This window comes from Podarcis bocagei, assembly GCF_964188305.1.
Source record: "Podarcis bocagei genome assembly, chromosome: 10".
NCBI lineage: Eukaryota > Metazoa > Chordata > Lepidosauria > Squamata > Lacertidae > Podarcis > Podarcis bocagei.
The window spans coordinates 8,024,156-8,047,577 of NC_138135.1; the positions used below are offsets into that span (position 1 = coordinate 8,024,156).

The 23,422-nt window shown below is 48.6% G+C and overlaps 1 protein-coding gene across 2 annotated transcripts; it reads right to left on the bottom strand.

Moving 5' to 3' along the window:
• Nucleotides 1-2,263: 2,263 nt before the first annotated feature.
• TUBAL3 (tubulin alpha like 3) lies at nucleotides 2,264-19,619 on the bottom strand. 2 transcript variants are annotated; one of them, XM_081210318.1, is made up of 4 exons: nucleotides 19,420-19,619; nucleotides 11,317-11,560; nucleotides 6,898-7,046; nucleotides 2,264-3,331 (listed from the first exon to the last, which is right to left on the bottom strand). In XM_081210318.1, exons 1-4 carry the CDS (start codon nucleotides 19,420-19,422, stop codon nucleotides 2,351-2,353), a joined length of 1,377 nt encoding a protein of 458 aa, XP_081066444.1. In that variant the 5' UTR covers nucleotides 19,423-19,619; the 3' UTR covers nucleotides 2,264-2,350. The 2 variants fall into 2 exon arrangements, with proteins under 2 accessions (XP_081066444.1, XP_081066445.1); XM_081210319.1 differs by lacking the exon at nucleotides 19,420-19,619 and adding an exon at nucleotides 15,059-15,287.
• Between the last annotated feature and the right edge of the window lie 3,803 nt (nucleotides 19,620-23,422).

The window sequence follows — 23,422 nt, forward strand, 5'->3', positions numbered from 1 at the left end:
ACACAGTGGGATTTACAGGTTAACCTGCTTGGTTAACCTCTTGCACAGTCCGCACCAAGTGCATTTTTGTGTTTTTTTTAAAGAGAAATGGCTTCTGAGTAGGGTAGTGACAAGTTTTGAGTTTCAGCGTCAGTGGCAGCCTAAAGGTTCTCAGACACTCTAAACTCACAGTGAGTGGCAATCCTCAGGTAAGGAGGGTATTATGTACTGAGTTGAATAGGATCCAAAATGCAGCAGTCTGATTGGTCCTAGAACAATAGGATTCAGAATGCAGCAGTCTGATTGGTCCACAGGAGCCACCCAATCCAGCTCCAGGTGGAAGTGAATCTGCAACCTGATTGGCCTACAGGAAAATCCCGGAATTAGCCAATCACGTGGGGCCCATTGTGTAAATAATGTATGTAAAGCAGACATTCTGGGCGGACTTCCATTCCTCCTCACTGCTATGAGCTGAATACAGAGCATGAAATCCACTCTCGACTCCGAGTATATTTCAGAGGGGATGCAGAGTAAGAGAGCTTTTCTTCCACATATGGCTCCTTAGGGCACTGGGCGCAAGAGTGAGAGGTCAACCTGAATTCCTTACAAGTCAAAATAAAAAAATTCCTTCCTGTAGCACCTTAAAGACCAACTAAGTTAGTTCTTGGTATAAGCTTTCGTGTGCATGCACACTTCTTCAGATACATATCTGAAGAAGTGTGCATGCACACGAAAGCTTATACCAAGAACTAACTTAGTTGGTCTTTAAGGTGCTACAGGAAGGAATTTTTTTATTTTGACTATGGCAGACCAACATGGCTACCTATCTGTAACTGGATCCTTACAAGTCGTGAAAAGACACAAGGTAGGTCTGAAAAGCAGGAGTGATACTTTTACAATTTGTCACCACTTGGGGTGATGACTGGCCTGCGCCAAGTGTGCCATTTCAACACAGAATTTGGCTTTCATTACAAGTACCTAGTCCTCATGATTGCACAGAAATGCAGGGAAGTGCAGTACACTAATGCAGTGTTTTCCAGAGTGTGCTGCACACATCCCAGCAGGGATGCGAAAGGATTTCAAAGGGTACATGGCTGAATTTCTTTACTTTATCATAATGTAATTTATAGTGTGTGTGTATTTGAACTAGTCGAGACAAAGTATTGCGGAAGAATGATGTCAATCAACATCTGATGATCCCCTTCTACCGGTCCACAATAGAAAGTGTCCTTTCATACTGCATCACGGTGTGGTATGCTGGTTTGACATCAACTTATAGGAAGCACCCACAGAGGGTGGTGAATACAGCACAAGATATTATGGGCTGTCCCGTGAATCCGCTGGATGAAACAGCGGAAGAACGTTGCCTCAGGAGAGTGAGGAAAATTCTCAGGGATGATTCACACCCTGGCCGGCACTTTCTTGATCTCCTGCCCTTGGGCAGAAGATACAGAAGCATGATTAGTCGCACCAACAGGGTAAAGAACAGCTTCTATCCGTGGGCTGTTAGGCTGCTGAATGAAAAGATAATACCAGGGCGATTGACTTTCAGGTTTGGTGGGTGTGCGTCAGTAAACGAGGGGAATTAAGACTACGAGAGCTGAGTGGGGGGTGCTCGTGTAATCTCACTGTATACAAGTTGTACAAGTGACAATAAAGTATTTCAGTTTCAAAATAGTATTATTAGAACTACTCCCAAATCAGCAGTATGCTGGTAAGACTAAACTCTCAAAAGGAATATGCAATTACTGTACGTTTGGGGAACACTGTGTTAATGAATATAAGGGCCAAACTAGACGCAACAGCACAACTTGGTTTTTAAAAATCAAGCACAGCAGCCTCAATTTGGACCCTGGCGTTGCGGAGGGGGCGGGTTAAGGGCTTTTAACACCCTCCCCCCACTGGTGTGATCCCAAACCAGATTAGGGATATGCATCGGAAAGGAAGCTCCCATACTAGAGTTGTTCCACTTTTTTATTATTAAAGTACAAAGAAGCAGATCACAGCGTCTTCTAATAATAAAGGGTACTCCCCCCCCCTACCCATTCTCGAGTGTGCAGAAGTGATACAGGACAGCCAAGCCTCTCCTGCAGCCGCCCCCTCCAAAATCCGCACTCGAAAGAGTTAATTTCACATAATTCTAAGATAGGAAGTAAAGATTCAAAAAGCTACAAGGAAGTGCCTTCTAAACAAAGTACAACGTGTTAAAGAGTCCTTACGCTACACAAGTCTTGTAAGAGATACAGTAATGTTTATTATGGGGCGTTGGTTTTTTTTTTTAAAAAAAGAAAGAGTCAACAGGTTTGGTTCACCTCCCCATCTTAGCCCAGTTGCATGCAGGTTTGGCCCATACAGACGCATGGCCTTGGGTTTAATATTCTTCCTCAGCATCCTCTTCCTCCCCGTCCGCAGAATCCCTCCCGACTTCCTCGTAATCCTTCTCCAGGGCAGCCAGGTCCTCCCGGGCTTCGGAGAACTCCCCTTCCTCCATGCCCTCCCCAACGTACCAGTGGACAAAGGCCCTCTTGGCGTACATCAGGTCGAACTTGTGGTCCAGCCGGGCCCAGGCCTCCGCGATGGCGGTGGTGTTGCTCAGCATGCAGACAGCCCGCTGCACCTTTGCCAGGTCTCCTCCGGGCACCACCGTGGGCGGCTGGTAGTTGATGCCCACCTTGAAGCCAGTGGGACACCAGTCCACAAACTGGATGGACCTCCTGGTCTTGATGGCTGCGATGGCCGCGTTGACATCCTTGGGCACCACGTCCCCCCGGTAGAGCAGGCAACAAGCCATGTATTTGCCCCGGCGTGGGTCACACTTCACCATCTGGTTGGAGAACTCGAAGCAGGCGTTGGTGATCTCCGGCACAGAGAGCTGCTCATGGTAGGCCTTCTCGGCCGAGATGATGGGGGCGTAGGTGGTCAAGGGGAAGTGGATCCTGGGGTAAGGCACCAGGTTGGTCTGGAATTCTATCAGGTCGACATTCAAGGCGCCGTTGAACCTCAAGGAAGCCGTCACAGACGAGACGATCTGCCCGATCAACCTGTTGAGGTTGGTGTAGGTGGGGCGTTCGATGTCAAGGTTGCGGTTGCAGATGTCATAGATGGCTTCGTTGTCCACCATGAACGAGCAGTCGGAGTGCTCCAGGGTGGTGTGGGTGGTCAGGATGGAGTTGTAGGGCTCCACGACGGCCGTGGAGACCTGGGGGGCAGGATACACGGAGAACTCCAGTTTTGACTTCTTGCTGTACTCCACCGAGAGTCGCTCCATCAGGAGCGAAGTGAAGCCTGATCCTGTTCCTCCACCAAAGCTGTGGAAGACCAAGAAACCTTGGAGGCCGCTGCATTGGTCAGCCTGCATCAGGAAGAGAAATTTGGTTATTAGCGATGGCTGTTGGCAATATAACAGCTCGATTAGTAAGAACGTTGCTCGTCTTTCCCTGAAGCTGGGCACTCAAGGCCTCACAGACAACAGCTATGCAATCATGTACATATGCACAAAGCTCTACCTATCACCAGAGGACCAGGTTTAGGTGCTAACCATGGTTTGCCCGGTTGGGGTATCACAGTGAAGGAATGGGTTTCCAAAACCCAAAACTGACTGTGCAGGCAGTTTGAAACTGCACCAAAATCCCTGTTTTTCCTTAGCTAAAAATCCATTAACTTGATCTCTGAGCTCAATGCATAAACAAAAGCCCGGCTGTATAGACAAGTGCTCAGAGCCCTCTCCTTTATCAGTTGTGACAGCAACTATGGCCTTCACTGTACCAGTAGTAGAACAGGACAGAGAGAAGACATGTCTGTGCTTTATCTTACGTCCTGGACACACTCTGACACACAGACCCAATCTGGGAACAGCGCCAGAGCGTGTTCCCGCAGATGATGACCTATTCTCCCAGATAAGAGTAGGAAGAGGAAGATACTTTTATGGTTGAGAGTACCAGTGCAGGAACGTATGTGATGTCAACCTGCGTATGTAGGCCGACGTGGTTGGGCTCCTAGGAGAGGAGTGAGAGGGTGCCTGGAGGATATATGAACTGCATGAAACCTGCCATTTCTTTGGACTTGCTGTGGACTGACCACGCAAGTGCCTTCTGCTATCCGGAGAGCAGAATAAACTCTTTCTTTGAACCAACTCAGTGTCATTTTTACTTCCTCCTGTCCCGGAGCAACGCAGACCCAATCGGTGAACTCAAAGAAGGCTACAACAGCAAACTGTGATGGGAGAAAACCAGGAAGTGGAGACGGAGGGAACCCACGGCACATTCCCAAGTTGCCAAACCGTGGTTTCAAGGACTAGGTTTGTGGCACCTGAACATAGCCCACCTTAAAGCAGCAGGGCATTTGAGAGAAAACACTCAGTGATCCCAAGAGTCAAGGAGTACCTCTTCTAAGTCAGAGCTCCATTTAACCATTACTCCTAAAAGCAAACCATTTGAGATGTTAGAAACACCAGAAGTGGGATCCTCAAGGTACATAAGCACTTATCTTCTGGACATTGGAAGGAGCCCAGAGTGGTGCAATGCAAAGCAACCCTGGACACAGAGTCAGAGGCTGCAGGGCACAAGATGTGGAGCAGGGTCTGGAGTCAGGACCCAGAGCTGACTGCTGAAGATGGGGAGGCCATTGCATGTGAGGCAGCTGGACAAGAACTTCCAGTGGAAATGATATATAATGAGATGAAAAATATGTTGAAATGTACACACACACACACACACACACATATATATATATATATATATATATATATATATATATATATATACCGTATTTTTTGCTCTATAACACGCACCCGACCATAACACGCACGTAGTTTTTAGAGGAGGAAAATCCGTAGGCATGCCACCCATAGGCATTCCCTCCATAACACGCACAGACATTTCCCCTTACTTTTTAGGAGGAAAAAAGTGAGTGTTATGGTGCAAAAAATACGGTATATAAACCAGAAGCATTTTTACTTGGCATTGTAAGTGAGGACATTAATAGACAGGACAATAAACTGTTTTTATATGCAACAACAGCAGCAAGAGTATTGTTGGCACAGAAATGGAAACAAGAAGAACCACCAACAAAAGAAGAATGTCAGATGAAATTAATGGACTGTGCAGAATTGGATAAGATGACAGGAAGGATTTGAAACCTGCGGGATCAGAGAATCTCAGAGAATCTCTGAGAGGACTGGAGTAAATACATGAACTACTTGAAAAGCAATTGTAATCAACAGATGACGCTAGTAGGATTGCAAGAAGTTTTGTAAGGAGGACTGTGTGAAACATTGCAGAGAAAACTATGGTAAGAATTATTAGTGAAGGAGTATTAAATGTAATACTGACAATAATGAAATGCAGATTAAGTGATAAAGACTGGAAAATCTTCAGATGCAGTTGATGGAAGTCCAAAACATTGTATAAGATAAGAAAGTGTGTTATATGGTTTTTGGAAATTATTTGTAAAAATCAATAAAAATATATTTTTTAAAAAGAACTTCCAGTGGAACGTCCCAGACCACCAAGGCTTCTTGGACCAGAGCCTGGATGCCTTGCACCACTCATCACCCGTCCAGCAGCTCATTACGAGGGAGGCTGTGGCATGCTGAAGGAGTGGCCACCACCTTCAGGCCAGAGGTTGACTCTTTAAGGCTCTGAAGCTCTCTCAAGGGAGAGGAGCCAGGATACAGAGGCATAAAAGTGTCAGTACAGTGGTACTTCGGGTTACAGGACACTGACAAACTGGAACGTGTCCAGAGGAGGGCAACCAAAATGGTCAGGCCTGGAAACGATGCCTTATGAGGAACGGCTAAGGGAGCTGGGCATTTTTAGCCTGGAGAAGAGGAGGTTAAGGGGTGATATGATAGCCATGTTCAAATATATAAAAGGATGTCACATAGAGGAGGGAGAAAGGTTGTTTTCTGCTGCTCCAGAGAAGCGGACACGGAGCAATGGATCCAAACTACAAGAAAGAAGATTCCACCTAAACATTAGGAAGAACTTCCTGACAGTAAGAGCTGTTCGACAGTGGGATTTGCTGCCAAGGAGTGTGGTGGAGTCTCCTGCTTTGGAGGTCTTTAAGCAGAGGCTTGACAACCATATGTCAGGAGTGGTCTGATGGTGTTTCCTGCTTGGCAGGGGGTTGGACTCGATGGCCCTTGTGGTCTCTTCCAACTCTATGATTCTATGATTCTACAGACGCTTCAGGTTACAGACACTTCAGGTTACAGACTCTGCTAACCCAGAAATAGTGCTCCAGGTTAAGAATTTTGCTTCAGGATAAGAACAGAAATCGTGCTCCGGCGGCAGCGGGAGGCCCCATTAGCTAAAGTGGTGCTTCAGGTTAAGAACAGTTTCAGGTTAAGAACGGACCTCTGGAACGAATTAAGTACTTAATCCGATGTACCACTGTACTGGCTTGCATGAGTGTTACAGCTCCCACTCAGCTACATAGATAAGACTCTCTCCACACTCAGAGTCAGGCAGTCGGGCAGGAGCGGAAGAAGAGAAGAGCGGTTTCTGCCCCCTCCTTTCTCAAAACATCAGATCGGGAGAGTCTTGCAATGGGAGGGGGTAAAAATATCAAGCAAAAGGCCCCTATCTGCTCACTCGGAGCTGCCTGTGCTCCAGCATGTTTGGACCAGCCTTGCCACTTTCCCCATCAGACCAGTTCACAACACTGTGCACCAAAGCCCATCCCATGTGCCTCCAGCTCAGAGAGCAGGTGATGGGAAGGACCTCTGAGCAAGGCGCCGGAAAGCCGTGCCAGCCCCAAAAAAGTAGACAACTCTGGGATGGGTGGACAAGGTGGCCTGACTTTTTATTAAGGCAGTTTTCTGTGTTTGGCTCCAGCCTGGCTATGAACATTTGTGAATTAAGCTTTTATTCCATCCTGTGGTGTAGACGTTGGCATGTGGGGGGGGGGGGACTTAACCATTTTGCGAATCCTGCCCAGGACTGTGTCAATGATCTCCTTCCCGATGGTGTAGTGGCCTCGGGCATAGTTGTTGGCTGCATCTTCCTTGCCGCTGATCAGCTGTTCGGGATGGAAGAGGGAGTGATAAGGCCCTGTGCGGATTTCATCTGTAGGGAGAGAGATAAAAGCAGGGGTCAGTAAACCTTTTCCACAGGGGGGCCGGTCCACTGTCCCTCAGACCTTGTGGGGGGCCAGACTATGTTGGGGGGGGAATCCCCCCACCGACTGTCCCCTCCGTTCTCCACAGCACCAAACGAGCCCCGGTGGCTGCTTACCAGTGCCTTGCGAGCGGTAGAGGCTGGCGATGGCGGCGATGGGATAATGATGATGATGATGATGATGATAATAATAATAATAATAATAATAATAATAATAATAATAATAATAATAATAATAATAATAATAATGTTTTATTTATACCCCGCCCATCTGGCTGAGTTTCCCCAGCCACTCTGGGTGGCTCCCAATCAAGTGTTAAAAACAATACAGCACTAAATATTAAAAACTTCCATAAACAAGGCTGCCTTCAGATGTCTTTTAAAAAGAAGATAGCTGCTTATTTCCTTCACATCTTTTAAAGATAGGATAGCTGCTTATTTCCTTCACACTTGAAGAGAGGGTGTTCTACAGGGCAGGTGCCACCACCGAGAAGGCCCTCTGTCTGGTTCCCTGCAACCTCTTTTCTCGCAATGAGGGAACCGCCAGAAGGCCCTCGGAGCTGGACCTCAGTGTCCGGGCAGAACGATGGGGGTGGAGACGCTCCTTCAGGTATACTGGGCTGAGCCCATTTAGGGCTTTAAAGGTCAGCACCAATGCTTTGAATTGTGCTCGGAAACGTACTGGGAGCCAATGCAGATGTCTCATGACGTACTGGGAGCCAATGCAGATGTCTCATGACCGGTGTTATGTGGTCCCGCCTGCCGCTAGTCTAGCTGCCGCATTCTGGATTAATTGCAGTTTCCGGGTCACCTTCAAAGGTAGCCCCACATAGAGCGCATTGCGGCACGAAAGGTCTGGCTCCAGAGAGGGGCTGCTCTGCTTTAAATGGCGCTCAGCCAACCGCAGCTCCTGTGCCTTGCGAGTGGCAGGGGCTGGGGGCGGTGGCGGAGGGACGATGAGCGGCGCGAAAGGGCTGGCTCTGGAGAGGGGCTGCTTAAAATGGTGCTCAGCCAATCATGGCTCAACAAAGCCCAGCCCCCTTCCTCCTCTAGGAAGGGCGGGGAGAAGCCAGGAGAAGGGAGGGAGGAGGCGCCACAGCGGTGGGGGGGATGGTGCAGCCCAAATGATCAGAATCCCCACGTCAATCCACGCGTCAATTCCCGGACCATCCGTGGGCCGGATCCAGAAGGCAATTGGGTCGGATCCGGCCCCTGGGCCTTAGTTTGCCAACCCATGGATAAGAGGGAGTCCACAGGCACAATAAACAGGAAAATGCCCTTTGTTACTCTAATATGGAGTACCCTCCAACACCTCTTGCCATTGGCCCTGTTGTTGGGAGTTTGAGTCCTCGACATCTGCAGGCCGCCATGTTTGTCCTGACTCTAACTGTTTGCCTACTTTCACGAAAATCCAAAGGAAGTGATGTAGTTTGCTTCTACAGTCATACCTCGGGTTGAAGTAGCTTCAAGTTAAGTATTTTTGGGTTGCGCTCCGTGGCGACCCGGAAGTAACAGAGTGCGTTACTTCCGGGTTTCGCTGCTTGCGCATGTGCAGACGTTCAAAAATGATGTCACGTGCATGCGCGGAAGCAACGAAACGCGACCCGCGCAGTCGCATCTTACGTTTACTTCAGGATGCAAACGGAGCTCCAGAACGGATCCCGTTCGTATCCAGAGGTACCACTGTACATTAGACTCACCCCCGGAATTGTAACCCATTATTTCAGGGGCAAACCTAGACTACTTCGCCCGGGTCAAAGACCCAGTTTGGCACTCACCACCCCTCACACACATTTGCGTACACACACAGAAGCTGGGAGCCTCAATAGCACCCCTCTGGAGGCTTCCCCCCCCCCCCGGGGGCAAAAAATTCAAGTAGTCTCCCCGTAGCTATAGCACTGCTTTATTTAATCATATGCTGCAACTTTGTCAAATCCTAGCAAGAGAACACAATGCAAGGAAAGTAGTTTACAGTTGTACCTCAGAAGTCAAATGGAATCTGTTCCAGAAGTCCATTCAACTTCCTAAACGTTCGGAAACCAAAGGGCAGCTTCTGATTGCCTCAGGAAGCTCCCGCAGCCAATTGGAAGCCGTGGATTGTCCCCATCGGACATTCAGGTTCCAAAGAACTTTCGCAAACTGGAACACTCACTTCCGGGTTTACGGTGTTCGGGAGCCAAAGCATCCTAGTACCAAAGTGTTAGGGATCCAAGGCACAACTGTACTTGAAGTCTCCAAACATAAAAATAGCTGGACAACTTACCGTATTTTTTGCCCTATAAGACGCACTTTTTCCCCTCCAAAAATGAAGGGGAAATGTGTGTGCGTCTTATGGGGCGAATGCAGGCTTTCGCTGAAGCCTGGAGAGCGAGAGGGGTCGGTACGCACCGACCCCTCTCGCTCTCCAGGCTTCAGGAAGCTATCCGCTAGCTGTGGGAGACCCAGCTCTCCCAGGGATAGCGGAGAGCTTGCCTGCACCCAGAAGCTTGGGGCGCGCTGAGCTCCGCACGCCCCAAGCTTCGGGATTAGCGCAGCGGTCCGCTAGCCCTGGGAGAACTGCGCGGCTCTCCCAGGGCCAGCGGACTGCTTGCCGGCACCCAGAAGCTTGGGGCGAGCTGAGCTCCGCACGCCCCAAGCTTCGGGATTAGCGCAGCGGTCCGCTAGCCCTGAGAGAACTGCGCGGCTCTCCCAGGGCTAGCGGACTGCTTGCCGGCACCCAGAAGCTTGGGGGCGCTGAGCTCCGCACGCCCCAAGCTTCGGGATTAGCGCAGCGGTCCGCTAGCCCTGGGAGAGCCGAGCGGCTCTCCCACGGCTAGCGGAGACCTTGCCGGCACCCAGAAGCTTGGGGCGTGCTGAGCTCCGCACGCCCCAAGCTTCAGGATTAGCGCAGCGCACCTGGGGGGGAAATAAGTTTTCCCCCCTTTATTTCCCCCCCAAAAAACTAGGTGCGTCCTATGGGCCGGTGCATCTTATGGGGCGAAAAATACGGTACATTCCCACCAATAATACAGATTTTAAAGGCACAGCAGCCTTGCCAGCAAAAGTGGCAAGGACGGTACTGTGGTACCTCTGGTTGCGAACAGGATCCGTTCTGGAGGCCTGTTCGCAACCTGAAAAGAACGCAACCTGCGTCTGTGCGTGCACGGGTCGCAATTCGCCACTTCTGCGCATGCGCATGATGTCATTTTGCACGTCTGCGCATGCGCGAGCGGCGAAACCCGGAAGTAACCCTTTCCGGTACTTCCAAGTCTCCGCGGGATGCAACCTGAAAACGCGCAACCTGAAGCAAACGTAACATGAGGTGTGACTAGTAGCCTAGTGGCCCTGTACATACCGTATTTTTCGCTCTATAGGACGCAGTTTCCCCCTCCAAAAATGAAGGGGAAATGTGTGTGCGTCCTATGGAGCGAATGCAGGCTCCTTGGCTTCAGCAATAGCAACGTGGAGCCTCTGAAGTGCAGAGGGATAGCTCCCCCCGCGCTCCGGAGGCTTCGCGTTGCTTTCGCTGAAGCCACCTGAAACCCTTGGAGCGCAGGGAACTCCCGCTGCGCTCCGGGGGCTTCAGGCAGCTATCCGCAAGCCTTCGGAGCGCAGCAGGAGTTCCCGCCGTGCTCCGAAGCCTTGCAGATGGCCTCCTGAAGCCTGGAGAGCGAGAGGGGTCGGTGCACACCGATCCCTCTTGCTCTCCGGGCTTCACTTCGCTGGAGAGGCGCTGCACAGTTTTCCCTCTCTGTGCGACGCCCCTTCAGCGAAGTGGGAGGAGAAATGGAAGGGTCTCCGTTTCTCCTGTCGCTTCGCTGAAGGGGCGCTGAGCAGAGAGGGGGAGAATTCCCCCCCCCTGTTCCCCCCTCCTATGGTCCAGTGCATCCTATAGAGCGAAAAATACGGTACTTCCCATGCAAAAGGTTCCTGGATCTAGCCCCCGCATGTACTGGTAGAACTGGAAAATTCTCATGCCTGAAAACCCGCTCTTTAAAGCTGAAGTGGAAGAAACAGCAATTTGGATTGCTGTTTGCTCCATTTGCTGCTAAAGAGTCTGTATTCCCAGGGAGTGCTTGGACGCAGTGCTTTAAAGGCCAGACCTGAAACAAAGAAGTTTGGGTGAGCCCCAAGGCAGCTCTCTGTATCTTGCGCCTAGGTGAGTTGGCAGCACTCACTACTGGACATTGACAAAACGTCGCAGAGGTCGTTTTCATCCCAGTGGATCTCTGCAGATTACCTATGACAGTCGGTTCCAAGTCAATGAAGACTGCCCTGGGCACATGCTTCCCGGACGCAGTCTCGCAGAAGAACGTCTCGAAAGAAGCGTCCACCTGCTCCGTCTCTGGCAGGATTTTGGGAGCTGCCTGGTTCCCGGCGATGGTGCCGTCTGTCTGAATCCCATGCTCCAGGCAGTAGAGCTCCCAGCAGGCATTGCCCATTTGAACTCCAGCTTGGCCAATGTGGATCGACAGGCACTCCCTCTGGAATGGAAGGGGACAGAGAGAAAGATGCTTTAACACGCTTCACCAGCAAGAATAATAATACAGTGGCACCTCAGGTTACATACGCTTCAGGTTACAGAGTCTGCTAACCCAGAAATAGTGCTTCAGGTTAAGAACTTTGCTTCAGGATGAGAACAGAAATCGTGCTCCGGCGGCGCGGCAGCAGCGGGCAGCCCCATTAGCTAAAGTAGTGCTTCAGGTTAAGAACGGTTTCAGGTTAAGAACGGACCTCCGGAACGAATTAAGTACTTAACCCGAGGTACCACTGTAATAAATTAATAAATAAATAATAATAATAATAATAATAATAATAATAATAATAATAATAATAATAATAATACTTTATTATTTATACCCCGCCCATCTGGCTGGGCTTCCCCAGCCTCTCTGGGCGGCTTCCAACAAAATATTAAAATACAGTAATGCATCAAACATTAAAAGCTTCCCTAAACAGGGCTGCCTTCAGATGTCTTCTAAAAGTCTGGTAGTTGTTGTTTTCTTTGACATCTGGTAGGAGGGCGTTCTACAGGGCAGGTGCCACTACCGAGAAGGCCCTCTGCCTGGTTCCCTGTAACCTCACTTCTCAGAGCTGGACCTCAGCATCCGGGCAGAACGATGGGGATGGAGACGCTCCTTCAGGTATACGGGATTGAGGTTGGACTGAGCATAACCTTGGGGCAAATTCTTGGCACAACACCGATTCTCTCTTATTTAATACAGTGGTACCTCGGGTTACACACGCTTCAGGTTACAGACTCCACTAACCCAGAAATAGTGCTTCAGGTTAAGAACTTTGCTTCAGGATGAGAACAGAAATCGTGCTCTGGCAGCGTGGCAGCAGCAGGAGGCCCCATTAGCTAAAGTGGTGCTTCAGGTTAAGAACAGTTTCAGGTTAAGAACGGACCTCCGGAACGAATTAAGTTCTTAAACCGAGGTACCACTGTAGTGGGGGAAATCCCAGTGAGCTCTGCAGTGCACAGATGGGGGGTGCACAGATGGGGGGCACCCCATTTGATCCCCACAAAAGCCTGAGAGGAGGACATTAGTCCAAGGTCACTTTGCGAGCTTTATGGCCAAGTGGGGATTTGAACCCGCTTCTCCTTGCTCCTAATCTGATGCTCTAGCCATTATGCTGCACTGGCTATAAAGATGCGGCTTGCCGTTGTTTTATTGATTGTACTTTAGAAATTATTTATTGTGATTGTTAGGAGTGGATTTCTGTTTAATTTTTATATGCTGATATTTAATATCATTCTATACTGTAATGTGTATGGGTTGCTCGTGCGTAAGTTGCCGCCTCTCCAGGCTTTGTTGCCTTGCTAAACCTTTCAGTCTGGGCAGCCCTTCACTTCGTGGCTGCCTCAGTCGCTAGCAGAATCCGTCAGTGGGCATTTCTTAAATCTTTTCCAACATAAAAGTTGTTTGACACCCAGTCTCCTCCTACTCTCTCTGGGCGGACGTCTTCTGCGCAGGGTGGGCGTGGGTAGCGGAGGACCCGTGCTCTCCCCACTGGTGTCCGGTGAAGAGTCCTGGAGCCCTCTCGCCGATTCCCCCATCAGCCCCTCTATATCCCTGGTGTTGTGCTGATTTGCTTCCCCATCTGCGGAGCTGCCTCTCTCCCTGCTGGGCCCTTCTCCAGCATCATTTGAGAGCCTTCCCTCCGCCTCTAGCTCCGATGTCAGTTCCTTGACATATACTATTCTATTCTATACTAGTCAAGGGACGCGGGTGGCGCTGTAGATTAAACCACAGAGCCTAGGGCTTGCCGATCAGAAGGTCGGCAGTTCGAATCCCCACGATGGGGTGAGCTCCCATTTCCCAGTCCCTGCTCCTGCCAACGCCATTTACCTTCCCGCCGGAGTGGTACCTATTTATCTACTTGCACTTTGATGTGCTTTTGAACTGCTAGGTTGGCAAGAGCAGGGACCGAGCAACGGGAGCTCACCCTGTCACAGGGATTCGAACCGCCGACCTTCCGATCAGCAAGCCCAAGAGGCTCAGTGGTTTAGACCACAGCGCCACCCGCGTCCTTATATTCAGGTGTATCTTAGAGCAAAAGATACCCCAGGAGGCTTCATTTGGACAGAACGAGAGTGCAAACTTCCATTGTTAATGCTAAATACATTCGTCCTGGTAAATGAGCCACCGTAGTTGCTAGAGGGCCATGAAAATTTGTATCCCAGGCTTTTTAGACTCGTCTACCTGTGTACTATCTGAAACCAAAGGGGCACATTGGTTGCCAGATGTGATTCCCTCCCCCAGCTCGGCTGATAAACCCTTGGTCTTATGATAGCCACGTGTTTAAAACAACCCCATTATTCCTAAAGAGATTCCATCCTTATCTTTTGTGGCCAGCAATCAATAATAGACCTTAACTGGAATAAAAATCCATGCTGCAGTTTGCTATGACAGAGACTCTTTGTGGCTGGAGCCTCCGGCCTGGATTGGATGAGCTTCTGTGATGTCACAGAGGGACAGGGCAGCCAGGAGAGTCAGGGATGGGAAAATGTGTGTGTGTTTCGCTACCTTGGCTTTTCATTTTTCCCAATCCTCATTTCTACACCAGTTTGTGAATATATTTTTTTTAAGTCTTCAGGAAAGTTTGCCAGCGTTTCGTGTGACTTTCTCCTACTATATACATTTTTCGATGCAATTTTGCCTACTATTCGCATTTTTGCAAAGCGAATGCTGATTCAGCAAGCCTGCCTTTAAATGTGAATGGAATCAAATTTATCCCCCGTCCCTGGGAAAAGCTTAACTACTGTTGCCTGCGCTGCTCAAATCAGAGAGTCTAAAAAAGGAGGAGGCAGGAGTCTGGGGCAGAAGGCCAAAGATGAGTTGTATTTTGTGGTGATGGTGAGGAGGACTAACGCGTCCAGAAGACAACATAATCCAGAGGAGGAGGAGAGAAGATTGCGAGAGGGAGACACACACACACGCACGCACGCACGTGTGGAATCAGGCGTAGCTGAGCAAAATTCAGTTTTACATACCAATTTCAAATATTATTAGCGTACTTTTCCATCTATAAGATGTCCCCATGTATAAGACAACCCCTATTTTGGGGGACTCAAAATTAAAGATGCCACAGAGTTGTTGAGCTTTTTAGGGGGAATTACCCAGAGGGATGCGGGTGGCGCTGTGGGTTAAACCACAGAGCCTAGGACTTGCCTAAAAGAAGGCCGGCGGTTAAAATCCCCGTGACGGGGTGAGCTCCCGTTGCTCAATCCCTGCTCCTGCAAACCTAGCAGTTTGAAAGCACGTCAGAGTGCAAGTAGATAAATAGGTACCACTCCGGCGGGTAGGTAAATGGCATTTCCGTGTGCTGCTCTGGTTTGCCAGAAGCGGCTTAGTCCTGCTGGCCACATGACCCAGAAGCTGTACACTGACTCCCTTGGCCAGTAAAGCGAGATGAGCGCCGCAACCCCAGAGTCGGCCATGACTGGACCTAATGGTCAGGGGTCCCTTTACCTTTACCTTTTTTATCCAGAGTTATTGAGCTTTTATCAGGGGGGATTGCCAAAAATCGCTCAACTGCAGGGGTCACTAAATCCACCTCCCATCTGTCCCATCGCCGGCAGAAGCTGCCAATCACACTCCCAACTGCCAAAGCGTCAGCCAATCAACACCATCCATTGATGCAGCAACCAATAACATGCACAATAGCCGCTGACAGCCTCGGCAGCAACCAATCAAACGTCCACCCTATGCACTACCCATACATAAGACGACCCCAACATTTCAGCATGATTTTTTTCAGAAAAAAACATAGTCTTATACACGGAAAAGTACGGTATTTATTAAAACTGTATACCGCCCTTCATCCAAAGTTCATAGGGTGGCTCACGACAACAAAATACAAAACGAGGACACAAAATACACAATAAAACAAAAACAAACCAGTAATCTCTCCCACATCCGTCTCTGCAGCCCTAGCAGGTGCTGCAACCTTCCTACATCTTGACCTCAGCCCCCAGAGGTGCCATAGCTGTCAACGTTTCCCCCTTTTTAAGGGAAATTTCCTTATTCCGAATAGGATTCCTCACAAGAAAAGGGAAAAGTTGACAGCTATGAGAGGTGCACTGCTCCATTGTCTCCCGATACAGATGGATGCCATAGAATGTGAATCAGCCAAAAGGCTTGGTTATAGAGAAACATTTTTGCCTGGTGCCTAAAGATATTTAAGGAAGGCGCCAGGCAAGCCTGGCTGGGGAGAGCATTACACAACTGGGGAGCCACCATTGAAAAGGCCCCGTTCTCGTGCTGCCACCCTCCAGACCCCTCAAAGAGGAGCCACACAAAGAAGGGCCACAGGGGATCGCAGGGTCTGGGTCATTTCATAGCCAGCAACATTAACCATTTGCTTTTAAATCATTGTTAAAAGATGTATTTTAAATGGTTGTAACCCACCCTGGGTTGTAATTGTAAATTGTTGTAACCCACCCTAGACAGCATCTAAAAAAGCAGAGACATCACCTTGATGACAAAGGTCCATATAGTTCAAGCTATGGTTTTCCCAGTAGTGATGTATGGAAGTGAGAGCTGGACCATAAAGAAGGCTGATTGCCGAAGAATGGATGCTTTTGAATTCTGGTGCTGGAGGAGACTCTTGAGAGGCCCATGGACTGTGAGAAGAGCAAACCTATCCATTCTGAAGGAAATCAGCCCTGAGTGCTCACTGGAAGGACAGATCCTGAAGCTGAGGCTCAAAGACTTTGGCCACCTCATGAGAAGTAGAGAAGAAGAAGAGTTTGGATTTGATATCCTGCTTTATCACTACCCGAAGGAGTCTCAAAGAAGTGTGACTAGCCTAAGGTCATCCAGCAGCTGCATGTGAAGAAGCGGAGACGCGAACCCGGTTCACCAGATTACGAGTCCACTGCTCTTAACCACTACACCACACACCACACCACAAGAGAAGACTCCCTGGAAAAGACCCTGATGTTGGGAAAGATGGAGGGCACAAGGAGAAGGGGACGACAGAGGACGAGATGGTTGGATAGTGTTCTCAAAGAGACCAACATGAGTTTGACCAAACTGCAGGAGGCAGTGGAAGACAGGAGTGCCTGGCTTGCTCTGGTTCAGGGGGTCACGAAGAGTTGGACATGACTAAACGACTAAACAACAACAACAACCCACCCTAGGACCTCAGGGTGAAGAGCAGATAATATACATTTGGCTGAAGAGCTCTGTGTTTTTCAAACCAAGGGCACTTCATTTACAGATGTCTCTGTTATATTGAGCATTCATCCTGATTCGTTTGCAAGGGGATTGGATAACATTGGCTAGTCAGTGTGCATTTGTCCTGGTTGTTTGCAGGGGGAGGCGAGATGATGTTGCATCAAAGCAAGCGCATCTTCCTGACATTTTCCTTCTTGCAAAACAGCCCAAGCTTTTGGCAAAGCAGGTTTGTGGCTCGAGCTCTCGGATTGACTATAATTGCGCCACCTGGATTGGCCGCTATGCAATGGAATCCTACCCCAAACTAGGAACATCTTGGAAGCTCCCCAAACTGATGGAAACAGGCTGATCATCCTGGTTGACCATAAATGCAGTAGCGTCTCCACCCCCATCGTTCTACCCGGACACTGAGGTCCAGCACCGTGGGCCTTCTGGCAGTTCCTTCACTGCGAGAAGCCAAGTTACAGGGAACCAGGCAGAGGGCCTTCTCGGTAGTGGCACCTTCCCTGTGGAACACCCTCCCACCAGATGTCAAAGAGAACAACAACTACCAGACTTTTAGAGGACATCTGAAGGCAGCCCTGTTTCGGGAAGCTTTTAATGTTTGATGTATTATAGTATTTTAATATTCTTTTGGAAGCCGCCAGAGTGGCTGGGGAAGCCCAGCCAGATGGGCGGGGTATAAATAATAAATTATTATTCTTATTATATTATATACCACTTCCATTCAGCTGTGCTGAACTCCCGCAGTTACTTTCGATGACTCCACATAGCGCCTTCCCTTTTGGTTTTGTTTTTTTTAAGAGGGAGTTGTGGCAAGATTTTGGTTCAGAGCCCAGAAATGGCCCAAGAGACAAGAGCGCCTCAATAACAGGTGTAAAACCCGGCGAAATCTGTTCGGCATATTTGAGATGCCGCGACCATGACACATGCGTGCTTTTTGGGCAGAGAAATAAAGCAGAAGCAGCCTTGATTTTTTAAAAGAAGCTTTATCCCAGTGAGATGACTATGGCCAGCCACAGCCTGATCCTCGTTCTTCCAACTGCGGCGAGATTATGAGTCATGTGTCAAGAACACAACGCGAAGGATCAGAGGAGAGTTCGTCCAGTCCTTTGCTCCCTCCCTCCCACATCCTACAACGGTCAGCCCCGGGAAGCCTACAGGCGATCAAAATGCAAGATGACCACACCAGCTTCTGCTCATCAGATCTGACAGCTGCTTTTCACGCTGCCCTCCGCAACATGCCACAGTCCCCGTCCATCTATGTACGATGGGAGTTCTAATTGTAGCTCTTCTGTCCCAATTTGCCGGAGTCACTCAGAGGACATTCCTTGCGGCCAGCAAAGAACTCCCCTTTTTCTTCTCTCTCAACAGTTTGCCAAGTGGTAGCACCTGCTCCCGACGCAACCACAGAGCAAGAAAGCCAGTCTGGAATTGCAGAAGATATCCTCAGCCGGCGGACAGCCGTCTCTTGGCTTCCACGTGCAACTGTTAAAGCATACCACCCCCCAACTTAAAAAAATTAAAATAATAATAAAAAAGCTTAATCCATTTTCTGCTCCAGGATCATACAAGATCAAAATTGTACAGGGTTTTTTTTTTTCTTCCCCCTCCAGGAATTCCAACTAAACACTGTTGGACTGGCAGGTTTTCCTAGTTAAACTTCCATGCAAATACTCAACTGGGCAACTTGATAACAAGAGAACAATAGGTCTTTGAATCCAAAATTTTGCTGGGTTAAGGAGTGAAGTCACAGCTCAGAAATTCAGCTCATGCAATATAGACTTCCAGAACTGCCCTGTCAATGGACTTGGGCCTACTCACGAGTAAAGACCAACAATGGATCTCCTTTTTGGGATAAAGCACTCTAGATTTTTGGACTCCCCCCCACACCCCCTAAGCAGCTATCTTAATTAAAATCCATTAAGATTAGCATAAATAAATGAAATGCAAGCAGCAGTCCTTTGGAAGAGCTTCCCAGAAGTTTCAGCTAAACTTTTTTTTGAGGTTGTCCCAGAGTCTATAGTTTTGAAACATTCACAAATAATATATAAAATTTTTCTTTTTCTGGAAAGGGGGAGCGACTCTATTCTTTTAGCATATCAGCCCTTGGGATTACAGTAGACAAAGGCAATATGGCAGTTTCCTCTTATACAGGGGAGGGGAATAAGGGGAAGAAATCTGCAAAAGTACAGTAATCTCCTACCTAAACCATGCTCATAACTGAAGTGTGAAATAATGTAGGGTAAAGGGCAGAAGGAAAGGGGAGGTGGAAAAACGAGAGCGGGACTTTCTACAGCAGAAGAACACATTTTATGCCTCTAAAGATCCAGAGGGAAAAGAGAGCTCAGCTGTCAGAAAGGAGACCCACAACTTTGCAAGAAGATCAGCTAAGCCCCTGAACAGAGAAAAACTAAGGGGAGGGGTGTGCAGAAAAGACCCCCTCCCTCTAAACTCCCCTTTTGCTACAGCCTAGCTTTTACCTTATAAGGAGCAAACACCAGCCCAAATGAGCTTAAAAGTATTCATCAATAACCCTTCCAGAAAAGTTAACTGAAAGTTCTCAAAAAGATCCACAGCCCAGATAAAATCAATACATGCAGCACTCAAGCGACAGTTTCAGATCCAAAGGAGAAACTACAATGCCATCAGCTTACCATACTGGTTCTATACACTTGCTAAGATTCCAGCAAAAAACAACAACCAGCTGCTTTCTCGGCTCCCAGCAAATTTATAACCCAGCAAGAATTGACTCCACCTGAAGATGAAGTCCTCTCCTCATTTAAAGCAACAGAGGCGCTTTTTCAAAAAATGCCAGGAAAAGGCTGGAATTGGCCGCAATAGTTTGCTGCTGGCTTATGCCTCTGCTTGCTGTCAGGTTCGGAGTTAAACGGCTGCTGAGAAATCCTCACATCCTTTCAGAGAGCATCCTTCAGAAAACAGGGGAAGGAGTGACTACTATGTCCCGACCCCCCCAGGAAGGATCCTGCACTGTGCACACTTTTGGTGGTGGTGGGGAACCCACAGGTGTCGGTTTTCCAATACTGCCAATGTGGTGATATTATTATTATTATTATTATTATTATTATTATTATTATTATTAATTTATATCCCACCCATCTGGCTGGGTTTCCCCAGCCACTCTGGGCGGCTTCCAACTGAATATTAAAAACAATACAGCATCAGACATTAAAAACTTCCCTGAACAGGGCTGCCTTCAGATGTCTTCTGAATGTCAGGTAGTTGTTTATCTCTTTGACATCTGGTGGGAGGGCGTTCCACAGGGCAGGCACCACTACGAAGAAGGCCCTCTGCCTGGTTCCCTGTAGCTTTGCTTCTTGCAGGGAGGGAACCGCCAGAAGGCCCTCGGAGCTGGACCTCAGTGGTAGAATGATGGGATTGGAGATGCTCCTTCAGGTATACAGTGGTACCTTGCAAGACGAATGCCGCGCAAGACGAAAAACGCGCAAGACGAAAGAGTTTTCCGGTTTTTTAGTCGTTCCGCAAGACGAATTTCCCTATGGGCTTGCTTCGCAAGACGAAACGTCTTGCGAGTTCTTGCGAGTTTGTTTCCTTTTTCTTAAAGCCGCTAAGCTGTTAATAGCCGCTAAGCCGCTAATAGCCGCGCTTCGCAAGACGAAAAAACCGCAAGACGAAGAGACTCGCAGAACGGATTAATTTCGTCTTGCGAGGCACCACTGTACTGGACCGAGGCCGTTTAGGGTTTTAAAGGTCAACGCCAACACTTTGAATTGTGCTTGGAAACATGCTTGGGAGCCAATGAAGATATTTCAGGACTGGTGTTATATAGTCTCGGCGGCCGCTCCTAGTCACCAGTCTAGCTGCCGCATTCTGCATTAATTGCAGTTTCTGAGTCACCTTCAAAGGTAGCCCCATGTAGAGTGTATTGCAGTAGTCCAAGAGGGAGATAACTAGAGCATGCACCACTCTGGTGAGACAGTCCGCGGGCAGCTAGGGTCTCATCCTGCATACCAGATGGAGCTGGTAGACAGCTGCCCTGGACACAGAATTGACTTGCGCCTCCATGGACAGCTGTGAGTCCAAAATGACTCCCAGGGTGCACACCTGGTCCTTCAGGGGCACAGTTACCCTATTCAGGATCAGGGAGTCCTCCTCACCTGCCCGCCCCCTGTGCCCCCAAAACAGTACTTCAGTCTTGTCAGGATAGGGAAAAAATTTTGTTTCTTTTACAGCTAGGAACATATTGCGCTTCCTGCTCTTAGCTTAGCTGCAGTATACCATGCAGGTGTTGGCTACCATGAGACTGGATTACTGCAATGCTCTCTGCAGGGCTTCCCTTGGTTTGGAAGCTGCAGCTATGGTTTGCACCAGATGGGGGGCTGGGGGGCAAGCCCTCCCTCAAACAAGAAGCTTGCCTCCCCCAATTGTTGGACTGGAGCAGCAGATCGTGAGCACATAACACCAGGGGCGAACGAAGGCGTGACACCCGGGACCGGGCGTACGTACGCCACCACACATGCACTGTACATAGCGGTTTGCCACCGCTCCAGCGCTGTACGGACAGTGCCGGGGTCCTCTGCTCATGACTACAGCTGCAAACGGAGGATCCTCTACGTGCGGCTGTAGCAGCGATGTACAGCGCCCAAGTGGCGCGGAGGCAACCGCTATGTACACTGCACATGCACTGTTGCTATGTAGAGAGCATGCGTGCGATGCCGCACATGCGCTGTACATAGCGGTTTGCCGCCAGCGCCGGGATCCTCTGACCAGAATCCTCCACATGCAGCTGCAGCGGTGCAATGGCTGCTTCCGCCATCACGACAATGGCCATCTGTCAGGAGCGGGAGTCGGGAACAGGTTAGCAATAAATCACATGGCATCAGTGAAGTTGGCTCTTTCTGCAAGGAAACAAGGTTGACTCTGGGTGCGAGGCCTAGTGAGCTCAGCAACTCGTCCCAGTAGCTCTTGCCCCATTTTTAACTTGTTTTTATTTTAACTTGTTTTTTTATATTTTTTATCTATGTCATTTTAAATTGTTATTGACATTAATGTTGTCTTTTTTAGTTTTAGATTTTATGATTGATGTGGAAATCGTTTTCCATTTGGTTGTGTACCTTTTGAGGTGCTTTAATTATTATTTATGACTTTTGTTTAGTTGGTAATTATGTACAGTGGACGCTCGGGTTGTGAACATGATCTGTGTGGGATGCACGTTCACAACCCACGTCTGCGTGTTTGCGCACGCGCGGGTTGCGATTCAGCGCTTCTGCGCATGCACAAAGTGTGATTTAGCGCTTCTGCGCATGTGCAACTGCCAAAACCCTGAAGTAACCCGTTCCTGTACTTCTGGGTTTCGGCAGTCCGCAACCTGAAAAAACGCAACCTGAAGCGGCTGTAACCCGAGGTATGACTGTAAATCTTGTCATGCTGTAAGCCACCTTGAACATTGTTTTCACTATGGAAAGGCGGCCTACGAATAAAATGATGTTGTTGATGATGATGATGTTCCCCACCTTCCCACAGTTGTCTAAGTATCCTCCTCCTCCAGGTTGTTCCCAAGCAATTTGAGACTATGCCAGCATGCCTGCCTTTGCTCCTCTCTCTTCATATCTCTTCTGGTTCCGGCAGACCAGAAGAGAGGGGAGCTGGTTGCAGCAGGAGGGGGAGACACCCTGGCTTCTTCACCAACCTTCCTCATCTCTGCCTCTGGATTCCCCCACTCCTCTCCATTCTCGACCTCTGCCTCCGATTCTGGACTTCTCTGCCATGCCACAGCCTCTTCCTGCGCACTAAACCCCGTTACCCCTTCAGCTTCCAATGCCACCCTCCTCCCAATCTTCTCCCTCTGACCACTCATCGTCGCCCCACCACCAGTCCCCAGACTCTGAACCTTCTTCCGTTGGGGGCTCCTCAGTTGCTGCCTCCCACCTTTCCCTGCATCCAGCAAGTCTATATCCCCCCCCCATTTTTTAATTAATTTTATAGCACAAATAAAGAACACAAACAGAAAAACAAACAATACCAACAGATTCTTGTCTTATCCTTATTTTTCTAAACATTGTTAGGTGGGCTTCCCCACGTCCCACCTATCTGATTTTCATTTTACAGTGGTACCTTGGGTTACATACGCTTCAGGTTACAGACTCCACTAACCCAGAAATAGTGCTTCAGGTTAAGAACTTTGCTTCAGGATGAGAACAGAAATCGTGCTCTGGCGGCGTGGCAGCAGCAGGAGGCCCCATTAGCTAAAGTGGTGCTTCAGGTTAAGAACAGTTTCAGGTTAAGAACGGACCTCCGGAACGAATTAAGTACTTAACCCGAGGTACCACTGTACTTCATCTTTAGCAGTTTACATATATCATAATTTCTAACCATTTTTTAAAACACACTTTAACCATAGAAAACTTCACATTTTATCACTTACAAATAATACTATTTTAAAATACACTATCTTCTACTTCTAACCCTACAGCCTATATCCACTTCCAAAGCTATACAGTGGTGCCTCGCAAGACAAAATTAATTCGTTCCGCGAGTTTTTTCATCTAGCGAATTTTTCATCTTGCGAAGCACGAAATCCCATCAATTAATGCGTTCCTATGGTCAAAAAAAGTCCAAACAAAGCCAAATTTGGTACAACAAGAGTTTATTAAGTGCTCTTTAAAGTCACACATATTG

What these genes read in the sequence shown, in the direction of transcription:
- TUBAL3 (XM_081210318.1), bottom strand. An exon ending in CTTGGAACCGACTGTCATAG is followed by an intron (nt 7,047 to 11,316) that starts GTAATCTGCAGA and finishes CTCTCCCTACAG; the next exon opens with ATGAAATCCGCACAGGGCCT. An exon ending in TGGGCAGGATTCGCAAAATG is followed by an intron (nt 3,332 to 6,897) that starts GTTAAGTCCCCC and finishes TTCCTGATGCAG; the next exon opens with GCTGACCAATGCAGCGGCCT.